The sequence below is a fragment of the Tupaia chinensis genome, unplaced genomic scaffold (assembly GCF_000334495.1).
Source record: "Tupaia chinensis unplaced genomic scaffold, TupChi_1.0 Scaffold144269_1, whole genome shotgun sequence".
NCBI classification, from domain to species: domain Eukaryota; kingdom Metazoa; phylum Chordata; class Mammalia; order Scandentia; family Tupaiidae; genus Tupaia; species Tupaia belangeri.
In genome coordinates, this window is record NW_006204127.1 from 1186270 (window position 1) to 1208048 (window position 21779).

The following is a 21779-nucleotide window of genomic DNA, read 5'->3' on the forward strand; positions in this document are numbered from 1 at the left end:
GCGGGGAGTGGGTGGCTGCTGGAGCCAACGCCAGCAGCCACAGTTACATAACCTCAGGCAGAGGGTAAGGAGACATGCTCGAGGTTAGACATGAGGGTTTTAGAAGCTATGAGGAGAGAAACATGATGCCTTTAAAATCTGTATTCCAACAGTTTTCATGTAAATATTTACTTAAACTGCTCAAGACAAACATAAGGAACCTCATATTTGTATCGAGTAAAGTCTGGCGCCGTTAACCAAGGTATTGGCATGACTTTTATTTCTTGTCCTGGTAAGACTTGAGAAAGCCAAGAAACTCAGGTTTAGCATACCAGTAAAGACAAGAATATTATTTTTATTTAGAAATATAATCAATTGGTCCAAGGATAGAATAGACTTTCTCATAAGCTGGTAGAGGAGGCCTTTGAAGTTTCAAGCATGGGCCGAATGAATGTGATTAATGAGATTGAAGAATTGGGCTACTAATTGAACAAGGTAACCTTGAACATCCCTTCCTTCCATAAATTTCCCAGACCTGTGACTATGACACAGAACTGTGTACCCACTGTGGACTGCTAGGTGTGGACCCCTCGGGACTGCCCTGGAACCAGGACATGCTAGTCTGGCCACATCCCCTAGTAACTGCCATGTATTGAGTCATCAGAAAAGTCATGATGCATTTTGGTTTTGATCTATTAAAACTAAAACTGTTTTTTCTTTGAATTAAAAAATTCATTAAAAATACCTATTAATACCTATTTAATGACTACAGTAAGCTATATAGCTCCAGCAAGGTGCTATTTATAGTATATTCACTTTATCACTGAGGTTTGTTCCTAAAGTCAGACATGTGTTCATAAATATGTATATATCAGCTGTGCTTGCTATTGAGAGTTTTAAAATTAATTAATACCTTTAGTGAATCAATAAAATGTGGCGAAAAAAAGGCATGGAAGACAACTGTATATAACCAGAGGCATTGTGGGAGAAAGGGGGAAACTGGCAGAGGGTGAGAGGTAGGGAGTGAATGGGAGGAAATATATATATATATTTTGAGAAAGGACCATTGCAATTTTATTCACCTTCCAATCTGTCTTAAGTACGAAAAACGTGTCCATCAAAAACAAGGGAAGGAAGGGAACGTTACTATTACCTAGCTTGAAAACTGCTATGAAATAGTGTTTGTTTGTTTGTTTGGTTTTTGAGAGGTTTTCGCTACAGGGCACGTGCACTCGCCAGAAAGACAGAGAGAGACAGAAAGCGAGAAATCACCCCCAGGGGGGATGGTCATGCCGCAATCCCTTCTCCTCCATTCTCCTCTCGGGATCTTGGGCACGCATGCACATGCACCTGGCGTGAGTTTTAAGCCCCCGGGTCCAGGACACGAACCGCGGTCGACTACATGGGAGTCCAGCAACATAGCCATTATGCTAACTGCTGGTCCCGAAATAGTGTCTTTTCAGCCAGAGCAGGACCAGCTAAAATGCACTCTGTCCAAAGGATGAAGTGGAGTGAGTAAGTGGGAAGGCGGAAGCCACAATGCCACCATCAGGCAACTTCCCCTTAATGCTCTGAATCTGCTCTAAGGCATGTTCGGTGAGTGTCTGCTCGTGGGAGGTAAAGATGTCGTCACAGCCATGATACTGTCCCAGACATCCAGTATCAGCCAAATTACAGCTGCTTCTTTTATAGCCTAAGGGATGAATATTATGGTTATAGAAAAGATGGCAGTGTTAGAGAACTACAGCCAAACCTCACAAGAGGTCTTAGTAGATTCATACAGGAAAATCAAACGAGTTACTTTAATCTCTTAATCTCTTACTGGTCAGCTCTCTCCACGTTAAGTAATACAGGCTTCACTTGGTAGAAGCTCGAAAGCCAAGACCATGGGGCAGAGGCAATCATGGTGTCCTTCTGCAACGCTTCATCACATAAGAATAGAGACTGTTTCCCCCTCATAATTGCCTTGAGAATTAGCATGGAGCCACTGCTTTGCACTCGGTTCACATACTCCAGAAAGCAATTTTTCACGACTTTGTGTTACTTTCCTGGTCAAAGGAAAGGCATTGCACCATGCTGAATGGCTGTGTTTTAGACAGTCTAGTCCCAAGTCTGTCTCACGACCTCTTCTCCACCACTCCCAGAGAGATTGCTTTAACCACCACACCACCTGTGGACCTCTTACTGACTCCATGTTTGTGCTAGTGTTACCCAAGGTCAGTGCCAGTGAGACCTGGGAGACTAGATTCCTCAAGAGCTCAGAGAAACCCTCTCCTATCTTGCTGCACTATCTTCAGGTAGACAAGAGGAGGTAGTTTGTGTTTAACATATATGAAAAAATGAATGATGCAGGTCAGAACAGCTTAGGTTCCTGATTAAAATCAGTAGGACTCTTATGCCTGCCATTACTGGAATGAATGTCAATGTTTGATCTTTGGTTACTAAACGTAGTTTGTATTTAGTCCTAAAAATGTGATAGTGACAATGTGTGGGGGGAGGGGGAGGGATTACCTCCTGACTGCAGCTTGGCTGTGACAAACACAAAAACATTGTTTGACCCCAGAGTAAGTTTACAAAAATTCTTTGTAACGTATAATGTCACTTTGTGCTCAAGAAAGTGTGATAAACATGATGTATTTTAGATAAGGGACTGGCAAACATTTCATAGAAGCCAAGATAATAAATATTTTAGGCTGTGGTGTCTGTCACATATTGTTTTCCTTCCCCAACAATTTGAAAATGTAAAAGCTATTCTTAGCTCATGGGCTTTCCAAAAACAAGCCCCATGGGCCCTAGTTTGCCAACCCCTTGCCTTGAGCTCATCACACTGAAGAGTATTTCAATTTTATCAGTTCTCGCTGCTATTTGTCCCTACAAAAAATGATCAATAAGAAGCACAAAGACTAAACCAGATGAAACTTCTGATAAAAAGTAACACAGGGCCCCAGCCATGGTGGCCAGGTGATAAGGCATTGCTGAGTGACAGTGGAGCCATTGGGATGCCTGGGTTAGGAATCAGGCTTGACCGGAACATGTGAGAACACCCCAGCACATCCATGGTGCTGGCTAGCTGGGAGGACCACGGCCTGAAACATGCCCTATCAAGACTTGACTCATAGCTCTTTATTCACTTTCACTTCTTTAAAGTAAACATACCCTTGATAGGGTATGCTGCTTCTTCTCTTTCTCTAAAGAAATGAACTTTTAAAAAGTAAAACTGGATAAAGAGCCATGAAAAAAAATCTAATGTTCTTCCAAATAGACTATTTGCACCTGTTCAGTGATGTGGTCACTTTAGATATATCTTTAGACATGCTTGTATTAGAAAATTAAACCTAGTGGTCTAAAGCTCAAGTGGGGTGTGGAATGACATAGCACAGCAGAGGGAATAAGACGGGACTTCAATCATGTCAAGAAGAAGAAGAAAGTAGAAAGAAGAAGGGAAGAGGAAAAAGAAGAAGGAGGAGGAGGGGGGTGGGAAGAAGAACAGATAGAGGAAGAGGAGGAAGAAGGGAAAGAAGAAGGGAAGAGGAAAAAGAAGGATGAAGAAGAGAAAGAAGAGGAGAAATAAGAGGAAGAAGCAGAAAAAGAAAAAGAGGAAGAAGGAAGGGCCAGTAGAGTGAAAATTGAAGGCACACGTCATAGTGCGGTGACATGGTGTTCTTGGCTCAAAATAAATATGGTATAACCCTTGATGGGATTATTGCACACTGCACACATGCTTTGAAAATCCATCTTGTACCCCACGAAGATGTACGATTAAATGTAATAAGAAGTTACTTCAAAATTTAAAAAATATAAATAGAGATTAGTACCTTAAAAAAACAAACGAAAGACTCGTGATGTTTCCAGAGGCTGTGGTGGGTTCTGGGAAGTCCTGCAGACTGGCTAGCAGCACTCACCAGGTGCTTGCTCCTGCTCTCACGAGGCCATGGGGAAGCGCCTATGCAGTGCCCAGCACGGCAGGACCTAAGTGCAGTGTCCAGGGGCCAACAGCAATGACCTCAGGACAGGAGGTTCCAGGAAGGAAAGCTGGGATGCCACCTAGGGGGCACTCGTGACCACCCATGTGTTTCTCTGCACTGTGGAACTTGGTCACTACTGTCACCTTGGACGGGGGTTCCCTCTGGGCCCCCACCTTTGCAAATCTCAGGCAAGGGCTGAAGCCACAGAGTTTCTGCAACACAGAGCAACACCCAGGACAAGAGTCAGAGAAACTGACGCCTGTGTGTTCCAGTGGGGTGACTGGCGTGCTTCCTGGCTGAGCAGAGAGCCTCAGGCAGGGCTGCCCCGTGCCCGGGGTAGCATCCACTTGTCAGTGCAGCACACAAAGACAGTCCTAAGACCAACGTGTCTACAGTCTCCCGAGATTCAGCAAGGGTTGCTTTTGGCCCTGCTGCACAGAAACCGCAAATGAACACAGAGCTCCTCGTTAGCCTCTGGTAACTTACTAAACGGTAAAACTCTAACTACTTGTAAATGAACCAGTTTCTAGAAGATGACAAAGTAAAGATGTAAGTTTTTTTTTTTTTCACATTTAACACATACTATTCTCACTAGTACTATACTCACACGGCCTCTTGTAGGGTTAAATTTTAATGTGTTAAGTCACTCATGAGTGTTACTAACAGCTCTCTGTTGTTCTGACAGACGGGTCTACGCAGAAACATTTACCCCAGACCAAAATCCCCATGCAGCCCATAGCCGGTACTGCTCACGGCCTGACAGATCTGACACACACATTAAAGGACTCTAGCTCTATGCGTATCAGGATAGTACCAGCTATGGTTTTTACCATCAGAGGTTCTTCCACTTGCACAGAGAGTGGAATACCATAGGCAGTGAAAGCACACCTTTCTGGGGGAGAAGGAATTCGTCTCCTGACTTAATTGGCTCAGGCACAGTTGGGGCCCATCTCCTGTAGATGACTGACTATCGCAGCGTCCTGGTTCTCCCTCACATCTCACCAACACACCTATCACGGGACCTTCGTTCCCCTTAACCCATCCTCACCACGAACCTACTCGGAGCATCGTGATGATGAATGCTGATGACCTTGGCGGAGCTGAAAGGAGAAACCCAGATGACATGGCAGGAATCAAATCTATCAGTATGATATTTCAAAATGGAGAATCTTTAGACAGGAATAGAAAACCTGGCAGAGCGGCCTCTTACTTCACACTGACACCTCCAAATTCCTAAGACCCCATTTTTTTTCCTCAGAGAATTATTCATCAATTTAATTCCATTTGTTATTATTATTGTTGTTGTTGTTGTTATTTTAATTTGACCATATAGAGACAGGGAGAGAAAAGGAAAGGGAGAAAGCAAGTTGCCAGATCTGAGACCTGAACCACGGTCGGCCATGTGGGAACCAGCACCTTCAACCACTACACCACCTGCGGGCCCCTCTTGGACTCCATTTTAGTAAACAAAACAAGGTAACAAAAATGTCTTACTAAGTAGTAGAAAGCAGAATAGGCAGACGGCCATAATGACTTTTCTAAATAAGAGAATAGTCACCCCCTTCCAAATGCAGAGCAAGCCAGAAATTCTAGGGGCCAGTTGCTATTAAATCAGATTAAAATCAGTGACCAAGCTGATCTTTCTGTACAGGATGTTTCATTTTGTCACATCGTACCCCCTGGGACAAATACATAAAAATACCCCAAATAAGACCAAAGAGCAAGTCTGGACGAGGCTCCACAGACGCCTAGCGCAGCCCTGGTTGTGCTGGAAACAGCCAATGATCTCTGAAGCGCTCCATCAGGTGAAATGCTAGGAACTGCTGCTTTAAAGCAAGAGCGTCATACAATTTAACTTTTCACCATGCTCGCTGACACAAAAGATATTTTCTGCTAATCCAATTGGATCTGAATACTTTGTGCCTTTTATATTTATAAGCTGTGATTCTTACATGAGGTTTCATAAGAGCATCTAAAAGCACAATATTACATACCAAAAGCCAATAAAACCTTATTATAAAAATCACATCTTCTTCTGTTAGTGTATTAAGTACAATTCAATCGACAAACAGTATGTTTTCTTTTTTCCCCCTGACCCCTAACCCTAGCCCTAACTCTAAAACAGTACATTTTGTAGAACACAGAAAATGTTTAGAAGATTAAACCGTGAGGAGACCAGAGGTCAAAGACAGTAGGTAGTAGTCCTTCAAACACCTCTGTCACCTGAGCCAGCAGTGGCATCGAGCACGTCAATCAACCGCCACCCCTGCGAGCTGCACTTCGATACTCTGCCACTGCACAAAGGTCCGCGGAACAGTCAGACAGTGGCCAGACAGCGGTCAGACAGCCTGCGGCCAGAGCGCCACCCAGCCCAAGTCACGGCAGGGGCTGTCACAGATGCAGCAAGCTCGGGGCCAGCAGGTGGCATAGCAGTTATGCTGGACTCCCAGGTGGCCAACAGCGGTTCAAGTCCTGGATCCAGTAGCTTCAAACTCACACTGGGCATGTGTGTGTGCGTGCCCAAGGTCCCAGGAGGAGAATGGAGGAGAAGGGATTGTGGCATGGCTATTTCCCCAGGGGGTAATTTCTCCCTCTCTGTTTCCATGTCTTGCTCTGTCTCGCCACTGAACGCACGTGCCCTATATAAAAACCTCTACCATAAAAAATAAAGAAATGAAATGAAATACAACAGGCTCACGTGACAGGGACAGAGGCGTGTGGTTCTTCTCAGTATCTCGCTACATCCCTAAGCAGGGGCAGACGGCACAGTTGTGTGCTCTCGGTCATGAGAGCATGGATCACACAAAACAAATTCCTGCCTCATCTGGAAACGGGGAGGGATGAAAAGAATCGTAAATATCCCTACTGAAAGCAAGTCAGGAACATCTTCACTCTTAACAAAGAAAAACATATTCCTGGGCTTTACCTGTCATAGCTACCACAATCCTCAAAGCAATGCAAGAAAGATACTGTTAAAGTAAGGTTGCAAAGCAATCTCCTGTATTCCTCCTTCTCTTTCCTGTTACTAGGAAAATAGAGACTTCAGAGTGGGAAAGAGCAACCAGGAGAAGCAGGTGAGGCACGGAACTTGACCAAGGGCTGAGCTGTCTTCAGAGGTCTCACAGCCTGCTGGGCACGTGTGGCTGGCTGTATGGCTTTGGGAGGCCGAGCAAGACTATTCAGAGAAAGCTAGTACACAGGGCTTCACAGGCTCACACATCGCCTGAGAGTCAAAAGGTAAACAACCCACAGAAAACATTCACGAATCATGCGTCGGAAAAAAGACTAGCAATCAGAATCTACACAGAAACTTCTAAGACAAACCCAATTTTAAAATGGGCTAACAATCTAAACAGACATTTTGCCAAAGAAGGTCATATGAAAAGCATTTACCATCATTAGCTGACTGTTATAAATTACTGCTACAATAGGCTACAACCTTACCCAAACTAGAATGGCCATAAGACTATCAGTAAATATATTAGGTTATCAGGAAAGTCATACAAAACACAGAAATACATGCATGACCGCCCTGATGCCTGATCTATGTAGACACACCTATGAAGAGGCACACATACACAGGACTGGCCGTGCCGTATATCCAGACCCAGACAAGTGTGGATGTGAAACAGTGTCTGTTTTTATGACTGACTATCCGTGAAGGGTATCAGGAAAGTGGGACCCTACCGCATACTGATTGCTGACTGAAAGATAAAAGGATACGCTCTGTGATGTCTACCCACGAGAAAGGCAAGCACGTGTTCACGCGGAGGCCTGTGTGAACTCGACACGAACACTCTACTTGTGGCAGCCCGAGCAGGTTCCTACTAGCATGGACGCCAGCCGCTGAACGACAGCAACGCGCATAGCCTTCCAGACCTCTACTCCTCACGAGAAAGGAGCCAACTATGACACAAGCTGCGACACAACCATCCGGATCTAAAAAGCCAGACACAAACACGATACATATTATCTGATTCCATTTCCCGGTCTATGGAGACAGGCAGCCTGAGATGGGAGAAGGGAGCAGCAGCCGACCGCAGACGGATGGCGAGACAGTTCCAGAACTGTGCTGTGCTGACGGCTGCAAAGCTCTAACAGCTACTGAACTGCATGCTTCAGACAAGCGACACACCGTACATAGTTACACCTCAATAAAGCTGGTTTAAACAAAGACAGGGCCAGCTAGAGGCGTGGAGGTGAAGGTGCCGGATCCCACATGGCTAACGGTGCTGCTGGAGTCTTTCACCCGGAGGTTTGGAAAACAGGCCAGGGTGTGTGCGTCCTGAGAGGAGAGTGAAGAAGGGACTGCTGTGTGGCCATTCCCCAGATGGAGATTTCTCACTCCCCTCCCCACTCGGGCGAGCACACGCATCCTGCAGCAAAAACAGAAACAAAAACAGAATCATGGTAATCCTTTTTATCTTTTTACTCATTAGCTAAAAGCTATGGTGGACTTTTGCATGAAGTTTTTCATTCCTGTATTTACTCACCAAACATTGACTGAACAATGACTGTGGTTCTGACCTCGCACTGTTCTACCCTGAGGCCCCAAATACCAGAACTGCTCAATATTCTTAGGACTTGGGCAGTGATCAGGTTAGTAGTACCTGGGACTTTGAATCAGGGAGAAAACATGCTGGAGTTGGCAGGTTGGGCGGATTCAAGCACTGGCACTCCCCTGGGCAGGGCCTCAAAAACATCCACAGATCCGACACTGCCCCACCAGGAGCAAGCGGGGAAGCACTTCACAGCTTCCTCCCTACGACAGCCAAGCTGAGCAGACCTCTTGACAGAAGGCAGATTTATTACCTAATACCAGCTGGGGAATGTAATACTAGAATGTACATTATTACCTACTTAATTCTAATAACATTAAAGAGTCCATTAATAGGGACGAGGTTACAAAACAGTCACAGAACAGGAAGCAGAAAATCCAATCAGCAGATGTTCAGAACCTGTGTGTTTCACGGCATAGAAAGGCACCTTGTTTGGGTCTTGAGTTTCTTTTTTTTTTTTTTTTTTTTTTTGAGAGTTTTCTGCTACAGGGCGCATGCGTTCGCCAGACAGAGAGAGACATAGAGACAGAAAGCGAGAAATCACCCCCCAGGGGGGATGGCCACGCCACAATCCCTTCTCCTCCATTCTCCTCTTGGGATCTTGGGCACGCACGCACACGCGCCCGGCGTGAGTTTTAAGCCACCGGGTCCGGGACGCGAACCACGGTCGACTACGTGGGAGTCCAGGGACATAGCCATTATGCTAAAACTGCTGGTTCCCTGAGTTTCTTTTTTTTAATACAATTACGCACGAAGGAAACATTCAAAATAAGGAGTATAAAATGTCAAAAGACACAGAAAGCAGTGAATCCTGCAGGCAGGTAGGAAAACACCTGAGTGTTCCGCATCCACACCCGGTACCTGTCTATGCAATGTGTTAACTTCATTGAAGGCAAAGTGGCTTGAATGCCAGGACACTAACTCAGACTCTCCCTCTTTCTTTTATCTAGAGCAGTCATTCTGAAGCTAAGGACATAAATGCCGCTCAGCACTGCACTGACACACACAGTGATGCACTGTCTGGATGACTAGACATTCTCCAAGCTGGAGGACACTGGGGCCCACCTGCCCCGAAACCTGGACGTGGACGTGGTGGACGAGAAGGACTGCACTAGACCGATGAAGACCTCGCTGAGATTGGACTCCTGAGCTGTTTCTTTTGGTTTATTCTACTGCAATATAATCACCACTGCTCCTTTCAACCTGGGCCCTTCAGACCAAGATCTCAAAGCCCCTAGCCAACAAATACTGCTCCCAGTTGTTCTTCCAGGAGGTAGATCAAATCATATCTATGTAAGAATGAAGAGAAATGGAGCTCTTCCTTAATGAGTCCTTAATGGCTAATTTATCCGGCAAACACTGTGCTGAGCACTGGTGCGTGGTGAGCGCTCTCAAATGGCCGACGTTTACAACTGGAAAGGGCCTGTTTTAAAGCTGTGACTCACTTACGCGTCTGAAAAGGCTACATCCGAATGTATGAGTCAGAGCCTGGAAGCAGAGTTTACCAAGTATTACATTGCCATCAGCCACAGATTACAAATCCATTGATGAAATGCTCAGAGTTTACTTAGCAACAACTGAAATTTCAAGGGGCAAAAATAATCTAATTATCCGGTAGACCATAATAGTTCAAGGTGCCAGCAGGATGTTTCCCTAGCACAGCAATGCAGATTTTACAACCACTTTTATAACTACTGAAGAAGGCTGATCACAGTAACATATTTCAAATTTCAGTAAATCATCAGGAAACAGGCATCTCTAATATGGTCAGGGCCTGAAAAGGAGTAGGCTTCTGAAAATATAAAATAAAATCATAGCTAGCAGAACAGGAAAACAAGCCGGCCCTCTCAAACAGAGCGTCCCGGTTCACACTCTTCCATAGATAATAAGAAAACATGAGTACAACAACTGGAACTTCCAGATGCCACGAAGACACTCCCTCCTTCCTTAAAAACCGGACGGGCCGTATAAAAATGAATACTTTTGGGTCATCAAAAAAGTCATGACACATTTTTTGCATAGAAAAACACAGCATGACTTTTCCAACAACCCAATACAGTTCACCTGAAATGCGGAGCTTGACGTCGGACGCCAGGTCAATTACTCACTCTAAGCAGAGGCTATCACAAGTTGAAACTTACGCTCCGCATGCCCTAGTCAAAGGGAGTGATTCGCTTACCAGGTGGTAACAGTTTCCGCCCTATTTTTGGTTAATAACTCTTAGGGACAAAGGTATTCATACTCACTAAATATGAACAAAATGGGGTCCATCTCCGTAGGAAGCTGAACTCCAATAATGCAGCTTCTGTGAACCGGTGCTAAGAGGAGGGAAAGCTGTCTAGTGAACAACACGGGGTGTTGTCATCTGGCTGCTTTCCCTTAGCGATTAATTCAGAATACTGGTGTCAGAAGACATAGCCAATTCTTGTGCTAAAAGCAGCTATTATATAAAACTTCCATTTATGTGTACTCTTATTATAATTTGACTATAATATTTCACAATATATCATATAACAGTAATGTCTGAACTGCATTCTAGAAATCATCTTCCTGTCAATAAAACAAAAAGTACAACAAAGTCTAACTGGATTACTCTAATGGAACAGATAAAAGACATTTTTAAAACATTGAACAGCAGACTCTAAACAGAGTGAAATCGAGATCTCTCTTCCTCAGGTTGACTTTGACAATTTACCAATAAACAGCAAGTTTATTTGTAAACTTAGTATATTTTCATGTTAGTTCTCAGCAATGGAGGGAATGGTTTTCAATCCCTCTATACTGCAGTTTGAATTATTAAAGCTATTCAAAACAAGTTCCATTGTTTATTTCTCCAGTTTTTTGCTTTTATTGAGAGAGAGATGTTTGCTATAGGGTACATGCACTTGCCAGAGAGACAAAAAGAAACAGAGACACAGAGAGGGAGAAGTCACCGTCCAGAGGTGATGGCCATTCTACAATCCCTTCTCCTCCATTCTCCTCTTGGGATCTTGGGCACGCACACACATGTGCCCGGCGTGAGTTTTAAGCCCTCCAGGCTCGAACCACGGTTGACTGCATGTCAGACCAGCGACATAACCATTATGCCATCTGCTGGTCCCCAATTTTTCACTCTTAAAAAGAACAAATCATTCTTCAGTGGTTTCCAGAAAATTTTCTAAGTAATGCACACTAGTTAATACAAATTCAAACACCCTGAGAGAGAAAAGAAGGGAATAAGAACAGTAAGTTTATTTGGCCAAAAATGTCTTAACTAAATGAATCTTTTCCAGTAACAGAAATGGCGTGGCATTTCCAGGTTGTTACAGATCCCCGTGATGTTTGCTTTTCTCCCTCGTCCTCTCCGTCTGCCAAGTGGCAGCCTCCCCAGTATTGTAAAACCTGGTAAAAATGGGAAGGATCATATTGAACTTCTTTTTCAAACTGTAGCAAGACAATCCCTTTCTATCACTGAAAACTTACGTCAAGTGCGTTTGTGGGGGGCCTGGTGGGGTGAGAACACGTTTCCCTCCTTGGGCGCCGCTGACGCACCTGCGTGTGTGAGGTGCTCTGGGCCCCAGTGGGGGAGGGAGGAAGCCCAAACGCTGTCCTCTGGGATGCTGAGTGGCACGCACAATCCCGTCCAGCTGCTGGCCTTCCTCAGAAACTGCCCAGTCGAAACCCAGCGTCCGCCAACTGCTATGCTATCATTTTCTTTTTTGTTTTTTGAGAGAGATTTTCGCTATAGGGCATGTACGCTCGCTGGAGAGACAGAAAGCGAGAAATCACCCCCAGGGGGGATGGCCACGCTGCAATCCCCTCTCCTCATTCTCCTCTCAGGATCTTGGGCATGCACGCACACGCACCCAGCCTGAGTTTAAATCACCGGCCGGGGACTGGAACCGCAGCTGAAAACGTGGGAGTCCAGCAACGTAAGCATCACGCCGCCTGCTGGTCCCTGCCTGTGCTACCTTTACGAAGCTAGAGACGCTTCGAAATGTGCAAATCGGGCTGATCGTTCTGACTTTCAGGACTCTAGGCTCCGACGTCAGGTTTCTCCGGACATAAACGGTCCTAAAGCTTCTCCGAACACATCCTGATTAAGTGTGGGGCCTGGGACCACGTGAGTGGGACACCGCATCTCAGCACCGGGCCAGCCCTCGGCTGCTGCAGAAGAGAAGGCGCTTCCTCAGCCTGGTGGTCACCTCAGCACAAGGCCAGACGGGAGCCAGAGGACGGATTTCTGTCGGGCAGCCTTTTACTAGCAAATGCAGACAACAGAAAGAATGCTAGAATCTTGCTACTCTGATTCTTCCTATCATTCATGAAAAAAAAAAAAAAAAAAAAAAGGAGAGGGAGAAGTCACCGTCCAGAGGTGATGGCCATTCTACAATCCCTTCTCCTCCATTCTCCTCTTGGGATCTTGGGCACGCACACACATGTGCCCGGCGTGAGTTTTAAGCCCTCCAGGCTCGAACCACGGTTGACTGCATGTCAGACCAGCGACATAACCATTATGCCATCTGCTGGTCCCCAATTTTTCACTCTTAAAAAGAACAAATCATTCTTCAGTGGTTTCCAGAAAATTTTCTAAGTAATGCACACTAGTTAATACAAATTCAAACACCCTGAGAGAGAAAAGAAGGGAATAAGAACAGTAAGTTTATTTGGCCAAAAATGTCTTAACTAAATGAATCTTTTCCAGTAACAGAAATGGCGTGGCATTTCCAGGTTGTTACAGATCCCCGTGATGTTTGCTTTTCTCCCTCGTCCTCTCCGTCTGCCAAGTGGCAGCCTCCCCAGTATTGTAAAACCTGGTAAAAATGGGAAGGATCATATTGAACTTCTTTTTCAAACTGTAGCAAGACAATCCCTTTCTATCACTGAAAACTTACGTCAAGTGCGTTTGTGGGGGGCCTGGTGGGGTGAGAACACGTTTCCCTCCTTGGGCGCCGCTGACGCACCTGCGTGTGTGAGGTGCTCTGGGCCCCAGTGGGGGAGGGAGGAAGCCCAAACGCTGTCCTCTGGGATGCTGAGTGGCACGCACAATCCCGTCCAGCTGCTGGCCTTCCTCAGAAACTGCCCAGTCGAAACCCAGCGTCCGCCAACTGCTATGCTATCATTTTCTTTTTTGTTTTTTGAGAGAGATTTTCGCTATAGGGCATGTACGCTCGCTGGAGAGACAGAAAGCGAGAAATCACCCCCAGGGGGGATTGCCACGCTGCAATCCCCTCTCCTCATTCTCCTCTCAGGATCTTGGGCATGCACGCACACGCACCCAGCCTGAGTTTAAATCACCGGCCGGGGACTGGAACCGCAGCTGAAAACGTGGGAGTCCAGCAACGTAAGCATCACGCCGCCTGCTGGTCCCTGCCTGTGCTACCTTTACGAAGCTAGAGACGCTTCGAAATGTGCAAATCGGGCTGATCGTTCTGACTTTCAGGACTCTAGGCTCCGACGTCAGGTTTCTCCGGACATAAACGGTCCTAAAGCTTCTCCGAACACATCCTGATTAAGTGTGGGGCCTGGGACCACGTGAGTGGGACACCGCATCTCAGCACCGGGCCAGCCCTCGGCTGCTGCAGAAGAGAAGGCGCTTCCTCAGCCTGGTGGTCACCTCAGCACAAGGCCAGACGGGAGCCAGAGGACGGATTTCTGTCGGGCAGCCTTTTACTAGCAAATGCAGACAACAGAAAGAATGCTAGAATCTTGCTACTCTGATTCTTCCTATCATTCATGAAAAAAAAAAAAAAAAAAGAGAGAGAGAGAAAGAAAAGGAAGGAAGCAAGCAAGAGAATTAAGGCCTTTATGACCTGTGGGAAACAGATCAAGGTGTAGGCTAATATGCCAGGAAATAGAGGACCCCAACAAACAGGCGCCTCCTCTAGGATGCCCTCCCCATTAATGGAGAATGTCTTCTAGAAACTACTGAAAATGTTGTTTAATAGAATGACTGGGACAGGTTTGCAAGACGGACTTCTCCAGGAAGCTGCCTGCCTCTTTCAAGCTGTCTCCTTTCAGGACTATTCTTAGACTTCTAATTAACTTCTAAGAGAATTTCCGTCAGGTGTGTCTTCCCTGCTACTATAGAAAGGATGCCTAGATGAACCAGAGATGGAACTGGCTGAGGTTCATTCCAAGGCAAATCCCAAACCCAGTCAACGGGATAGCTGTGTTGCAAACCTGGGTCAGCTGGTGGCACGGGTTAGGCAGCTGGATCCATACGGTTCAGTTGCGCTGTTAGAGTTCCAGCCACAGGGGCTTGAAAAACACACCAGGCTCACGTGCATGTGTGCCTAAAATCCTGAGAAGAGAGTAGAGGAGAACGGATGGAGGTGTGGCCAAGAGCTTTCTCACTTTCCCTCTTTCTCTTTGCCTGCCTTCAGCAGGTACATGTGCCCCAGAGCAAAAACAGAAGGGAGAAAAAAAAAAGTCCTGCAAACTTCAGAACAAAAAGAAAAGAATCCAAAGAAGGATAAGATGCTGGTATCAGTATATTCACCTTTGTATCTTACGAGGCACAATATGGAGATTTTAGTGCAGGAAAGTGGGAAGTTTAATGAAAAAAACAAAAGTGCAATGTCTTCTAGTTATCACAGAGCTGGTTAATAATTTTTTTTTCTGTTACACATTGGTATAATTACAAAATGTTACCTTTGGAAGAAGAGAGTCTACCAAACCACTGAGTTTTCAGGTAAGATAACTCAGGGGAAAAAGAAGCGAGATGGTTGGCCCAAGGTCACCCCCCTAAATTGCACAACTGGGACCACATGCTGTGTCTCAATCCAGTCCGTCCTCCGTCCCTCCCTGGCAGGCTACAGATGTGTTCCCCTCACTTAACGACTGGCTATAGACCCTCATTCTTGCTATGAAACAACTTTCACTTGCTTACCTCTTTATACGAACATGGAAATGGATGTCATCTAACTATCTGGGCCTTTCTTTCTTTCTTTCTTTCATTTTGTTATTTTTCATCTTTTACATTCAATCATTGCAATCTTCACGACTTGCAAAATGAATTTCCCAGCATGAATACACTGTACATTAGTCCAAAGATGTTACCATACACATTGTCATCAACAGAGAATCTTCCATTTTGGCTGATTTTAAAACACATACTGCAGGCCACTAAGACTTGGCACAGCCTGCCGGAGGCCGTCTGTACAGGAGGTAATTTAGGACGGCTCAGGGGAGCTGTTTCTTGGAGAAAATGGAAGATGGCAGGTGAGCAATTTTGAAGCCATTTCTCCTGGCCTTTGGAAGCCCTCCATGTATAACAGACGTATATAGTGTTGAAACTAAGCTTTCACTCTGTCATAATGTTATGTATGAGTTTAAGTTAAGGCTAATCTTTACAAATTTAATAGGGAAGGGCCAGGTAGCATGGTGTTTGGGGCGGCTGGATCCACATGGCTGACTATGGAGTTCGCGTCCCAGACTTGGTCACTTGATAAACACCAGCTATGCACATCTGCGTGTGTGTGTGTGTGTGTGTGTGTGTGTGCGCACGCGCACCCAAGACTGGAATGGAAGAGAATGGACAGTGCCGTGGTCATCCCCGGGAGGTGCTTTCTCTTTCTCCGTCTCTGTCGAGTGCATGCACCCCTATAGCAAATTCTAAAATTAATAAAATATATGTCAACTAAGGTTTTCCATATTTATTCTTCAAACTTTGTAGGTACACCTGCTTCAGGAAAATAACACAAACCTCTAAATACCATGCAGGCTTGCTGGGAAACAAAGCAGTACCATACGTAGTCTACTTTTCTTTAAAAAGGAAACTTTAAGCCTTCTCATATCATATTTACATAAAGAAGCTCAAAAAAAAAAAAAAGATATTAAAACCAGCCTGGTAAAAACGGGATTTGACAAACACACTGTTCTCGGTGCCTTTATTTACTGCCCTTGAAATGACCCTAAGTCATTTAGAAATAGACGAAAGTAAAGCCACAGGATAAGGAGAGTCAGGAGACAGCGGTGAAGAGGCGGACTGGCGGGGCCGCTGACGTAGCTGACTCCGGAAAGCAGGTTCTGCACAGCGACCATCAGTGAAGAAACTGGCCCCACGCACCGCGACGCCGCGGCCGCTCCGCCAGGGCTCAGGCAGGCCGCGCAGGGGCCTCTGCAGGCCGCGCCGTCGCCGAGGCCGGGCCCGAGGCCCCTCTGCCACCCTGGGCGAGGCTAACCCGGCCTGGCCACGCCGGCGGCAGTCTGGACGTGACTGGCCCGAGGCGGAAGAACACACACTGTGTCTGACTGCAGGGTCCCGACCCCGGGGACAGCAGGTGGCCACAGCTGACCCGGGAAAGCAGGGCGACCCCGGGGACAGCAGGTGGCCACAGCTGACCCGGGAAAGCAGGGCGTTTCCACAGGAACTAGGAAGGCCCGTCCTCCCCTGCCTTTGTCTCTGGATTGCTGAAACCCGGCTCCTGCCTTGGTGGCAGGGCAGTAAGAAAGCCTTCCCATGCACGGTCAGATTGTCCGAGGAGACAGAAATATGTGAAGATACTGAAATTGCTGTGCTGTGCTCCTCACCCAGGCTGCCCTTTGGGGAAGCCCAGAGGTGGCAAGTTCCAGACCTGTACAGAAAGACCCAACGGTCTCCTCGGCACCTCAGTCTTCCACCGGTGCAGGCAGCCTGATCCCCGCTAAATGAAATCTTCTAAAACAGAGAAGCCAAAACAAATGAAAAATGCATCTTTAGAAAGACAAGTCAAAACAGGGAAGAGAAAAAATTTCCAAAAGTATCATTAACATCGCCAGAGAAATAAAACAAGTTATCTATGAAAGAAAAGCATGATGCTTATGTTAAAAAAAATAAATTCAGGGATCAAAAATTATCTATTGGAATTTAACATATAGTACAGAAGAAATAAAATCTCAGTAAAAAGTTTAAAATATAAAATTAAGGTTTTCTTCCATACAGAGAACAGAGAAAGAAAACTTGAGAACATAAGAGGGCCATTATCCACCCACACGAATAGGAATCAAAATCAATAAACACTTCAAAAAAGTCGAAGAACTAAAGTGCATAAATTCTAAGATTTAATAGGCCCACTGAATTCACAGTATCATGGAATTAAAACAGATTCACATCAAGACAGGCCCTTGTGCAATTTTAGAATACTAACCCTAAAAGCTTTCAGAAAACACACCAAGAAAGGATAAAAAAAATCTGAATGGCATCATATTGCTGGACCTAGATGCCAGAGACAAAAGGAGCCTTCACTATTCTGAAAGGAAGTGATTTCTAACCCAGTTTTATATGCAGCCAGGTTACCAAGGAAGCACGAGGGAGGAATAAAGATCGCCAGTCGGCAAGCTCTCAGTAACCTCTCCTTTACACTGGCTGCCTTTTCTTGGATCTTCCAGAAAATGAACTGTGCCAAAATACAGGAGTAACTGAAGAAAGAGGGAGAAACAGGGGTCAAGAAAGAGGGTATTCATACACAAAAAAAGACAAAATAAATAAATAAATAAAATCCCCAACATGCAGGAGAAGCAGGTTAGAATGTTCCAAATGTCACTCTTCAGCATGAAATTGATAGATTGCCTAATATTTTGGAACAAAGTGAAAGGGCACATATATAATACAGGAGACTATGGAGAAAATTTAGCACACAGTAAGCACTCAAAAACTATGCAAAGCAAAAAGCAAGAAAACAAAGCAAATTAAAGATGACTAAGTCCACAGAAAACAAAAAAGATGTGTAGGAAAGAAAAACTGACTATGATAATACTGTAACATTCAACTACAAATACTGTTTACATCTTCGTAACAACGTAAGCTTAGAATATACATTACAGGGTTTATGTAACCTATGAGGAGGACAGAGGATGGGAATCCTTTTCAAGAAGGGTGAAGTTGTAGCAGAAGTATGCGTAGTGTGTGTAATAGTAGGAAGTCAACAGAGAGCTCTAAAAACAGAAGAGCCTAGAGATAGCAATGTAAGCAATTTTATTTAGAAACATAAAAAGCAATTATCGAAGGAATGGCTAAAAGAATTTGAAGCGATTATTTCTGGAAATCAGGAATGGGGTGGGGCTGGCTGTGGATTCGCCATTTCTTTGCAGCAACTGAAATACAATGTTTTCCTTCTTTAAACTATATGAACATATAACTGATTCTTAAAACCTAAATTTAAAAATGTAAGTAAATAAGCCTTGTTACTATGAAGACCAACATTAGATCATTCAGTTCTCCTGGGAACTTTTACATCATTTCTCTATCGCTAATTTTGACTTGACTTTTCTTTAACCAAGGCCATGCGATAATATAGCTCTTCTTGTTTAGGTCATCAGGCTGTTTTTGTTCCCTCATTAGTGACGCTTTGACTGATCATGGCGGACTCCGCAGGCAGCTCCTGAAGCCTGAGACATGTGCCTAGTTCTAGACTAACGCTGCTCACTAGGTAAGGAAAACACACACTGCCTCTTTACTTGTGTTCACAGCACAATCAAACTATCAATGATATGTGTATCCAGAAGCTCCTTATCAGGTGATCGTATGAACACCATCATAAATAGACACTAAAGTCAATAAACCAGTTTAAGGTATTGTCTAAAGTTCAGACATCTGTCAGTGCTTTTCCTCTGGCTTTGTCTCAGCCGTAATCAACACTTACGACCAATAGCCATCTCCAAACTTCGGCACAGATGATAAAGGCAACCCTCTCCTGAAAACTAATCCACTACAAAAGAAAAATACTATCATGAAGGCATTTGCTCTATGCAAAAAAATCGTCAGAAAAGCTTTATCGGTCATTTCGAAGAAGGCTGTGGAAGAATCCAAAATTTTCAAGAGTAAGGCACTCTGCTTCTCAACTCTAAACCGTGTTCTTCCGCCCACTCTCGAAGACACCATATGGCAAATTATGTTCTCAGGAAAAGAAACACACTTACCTTTCACAAGCCCGGACAGTCCATGCGGCAATTATCCATAATGAGATACTAAAAACCAAGAGCACAGTTCCTGGGCATATAGTCATTAAGGTCTTCATAACAAAACGCGTATTGAAGTTTATCTTGTTAAGTGCTCCAATGCTTCTAGAGGAGGCATCAGTGAAAAGTTTGCTGTGTAAAAGCATGACTCTGGCGATCAGGTAGAGTCTTAAGAACATTGGTATAGATAAAATAATATCCACATCAGCCGTGGTTGTGGATGGGGCGTAGGAGAAGGCAAGCCGGGCCGTCCATGTGAACGTGTAATTCCCAGGTATGGGGTGAATAGCACACACCAGTATTTCCAAGCAGATGAAGAAAATACGCTCGTAAGTCATGGCTATTCTCCAGTCATCGGCTCCATTGTCCACCATGAACAACTGAAAAAATAAAGCAGAGAACCAGCCTCAGTATGGCATGAATGGTCCACAGTGTCAGTGCAGGTTTAAAAGCACACAGCAGATGACTTTCGGCAGTCGTGGCAAGCTCAAGTTCTACTCCTCAATGCTAGCCGGGTACGCTATTTTTAGAAAAGGGTACTGGTACACAAGGAGAGCTTCATTTTGTACAAATTAAAATGAAAAACTTGCTGTACAGGAGCTAGAATTGCTCCTGCAGTCTACATTCCTGGACAGCCACGTAAGTGACAGCATTTCAAAATCAAAATCAGGGTTTGGGTTGACCAGTAATAAAACCCCTCCCAGGCAAAGTCGAGACAGATCTGCCTATAACAAGTTCTCCTCTTGTAAAGTATGTATTTAAAGCTTTACGATTCTAACCACATTCTCAGTGAAATCTATTTACAGTGATTCTGCAATCAGCTATGCCCTATAATGCAACAACACATGAGTGTTCTTACAGGAAATCTTATCCTTGGCTTGGAGAAAATCAGAGACCACAGACAAATGTAGCAGTGACATTTCTTCAGCTTCCCACCCCCCCGTTTTCTGTCTTTCTTCTAATTTCTCATAGCCTTCCCATGGATTATTAATTTATGAGCAATCTTCTTTACTTCATTAAAGACTCTTTCTCTTTTTTCCTATTTTTGTCATTCCTCATACTACAAGCAAAAGAAACCAAAAAAAAAAAAAAAAAGGAAGAGAGAAAGGGACAGGACGAAATGTCTTCCCCTGCCGTCTGGTTTACCAAAAGCAAGTCCACTAGGCCCTGTCCACGAACAACCAGAGGCACGTGGGGATCTGCAGTGGCTTTTCCGCCTGTCTCAATGATTTCGGATGGCTCCTGCATTCTGGGCCAGGAAGCCGTGGGTGTCAATCGTGCCGCCATGCTGGGCTCCCACACACGAGGAAGATCTGTGTGCCTGGAAGCCAGCGGTGCCCCTTGCTGAGAAAGCAGCCCTGTCCGCCTTTTGCTAAGCAGCCCACTGCAGCAGAAGGTGTGAGAGGACTAGGACCCACCGGGGCAGTGCACTCCCAGGGAGTGGCAGACAGGCGAGCAGAGATTTCCCCGCGCTGGGCTCTGTGTACACCACTCTCCTGCAGTCAGAAGAGTGACACTCCCACAGGTGGCTACGAGTTCCCACTCTCAGTTAACCTGGCTGTGGTTCATGGCTATGTCCCACAATGTTATTCAAAGTGGTTGTTGCCATCAGAGTTACTCTGCAAAAATAGAAACTTGAGGACAAAAACTGCCACTTCTTTCTGGTACCTTCAGGACATAGAGAACCAAATCTCTTATCAAAGACATACTGGAATTTTGACAAATTATGACAACATAATGACTTTAAGTATGCCTTTATCATAACCTTTCATCTAGGTCGCTTAAAATGTTGGACCCTAACAGACAACGAGGTTACACTTTCCCCAGCTATAATTAAAAGAAGAGATCATAAGTAAAGCAGACCAAGCTGGTAATACTTTTTTTTTTTTTCCTTTTTTGGAGAGGTTTTTGCTATAGGGTGCATGCACTTGCCAGAAAGACAAAGAGAGACAGAGCGACAGAAAGCGAGATATCACCCCCCAGGTGGAGGAGTCCAACCCAGCGCGGCCCCAGGATCTATCTGAGCCCCCTTGCTTTCGGTGGGTTCAGTACATTGGCAAGGCCGCTACTGTGCGCCCCCCCCTCCCCACCCCCAACAGAGGATTTTGCTCCAGAAACTGTGGCAGCCTTACTGGGAGGCAAGCCCCCTTTGACTCCCCAATATACTACTGTAAAAGAATTACATAGCTCTCTTATACATCCTGAGTATACGATAAAATCTTCCAGGAAGTCCCCCTACCGCTCCCCTTTGCTCTGATCACTTACTATTAATTACAATGCTTTATCTCCATGGTCACAATAGCGGGTGGGCTGAAGTTCTATCTAGGCAGAAGTAATCTTGACCTTTGGAAGGCCC

General features: G+C 45.1%; 1 protein-coding gene across 1 annotated transcript in view; it reads right to left on the minus strand.

Annotated features, from left to right (window-relative positions):
- LOC102485167 (small conductance calcium-activated potassium channel protein 2) overlaps positions 1–21779 on the minus strand; it is a gene marked incomplete at its 5' end in the record, with an annotated part of 170767 nt that overhangs the window by 105675 nt on the left and 43313 nt on the right. The window contains 1 exon segment of the mRNA XM_014583380.1: positions 19385–19803. Within this exon segment, the coding sequence (XP_014438866.1) occupies positions 19385–19803 (419 nt within the window).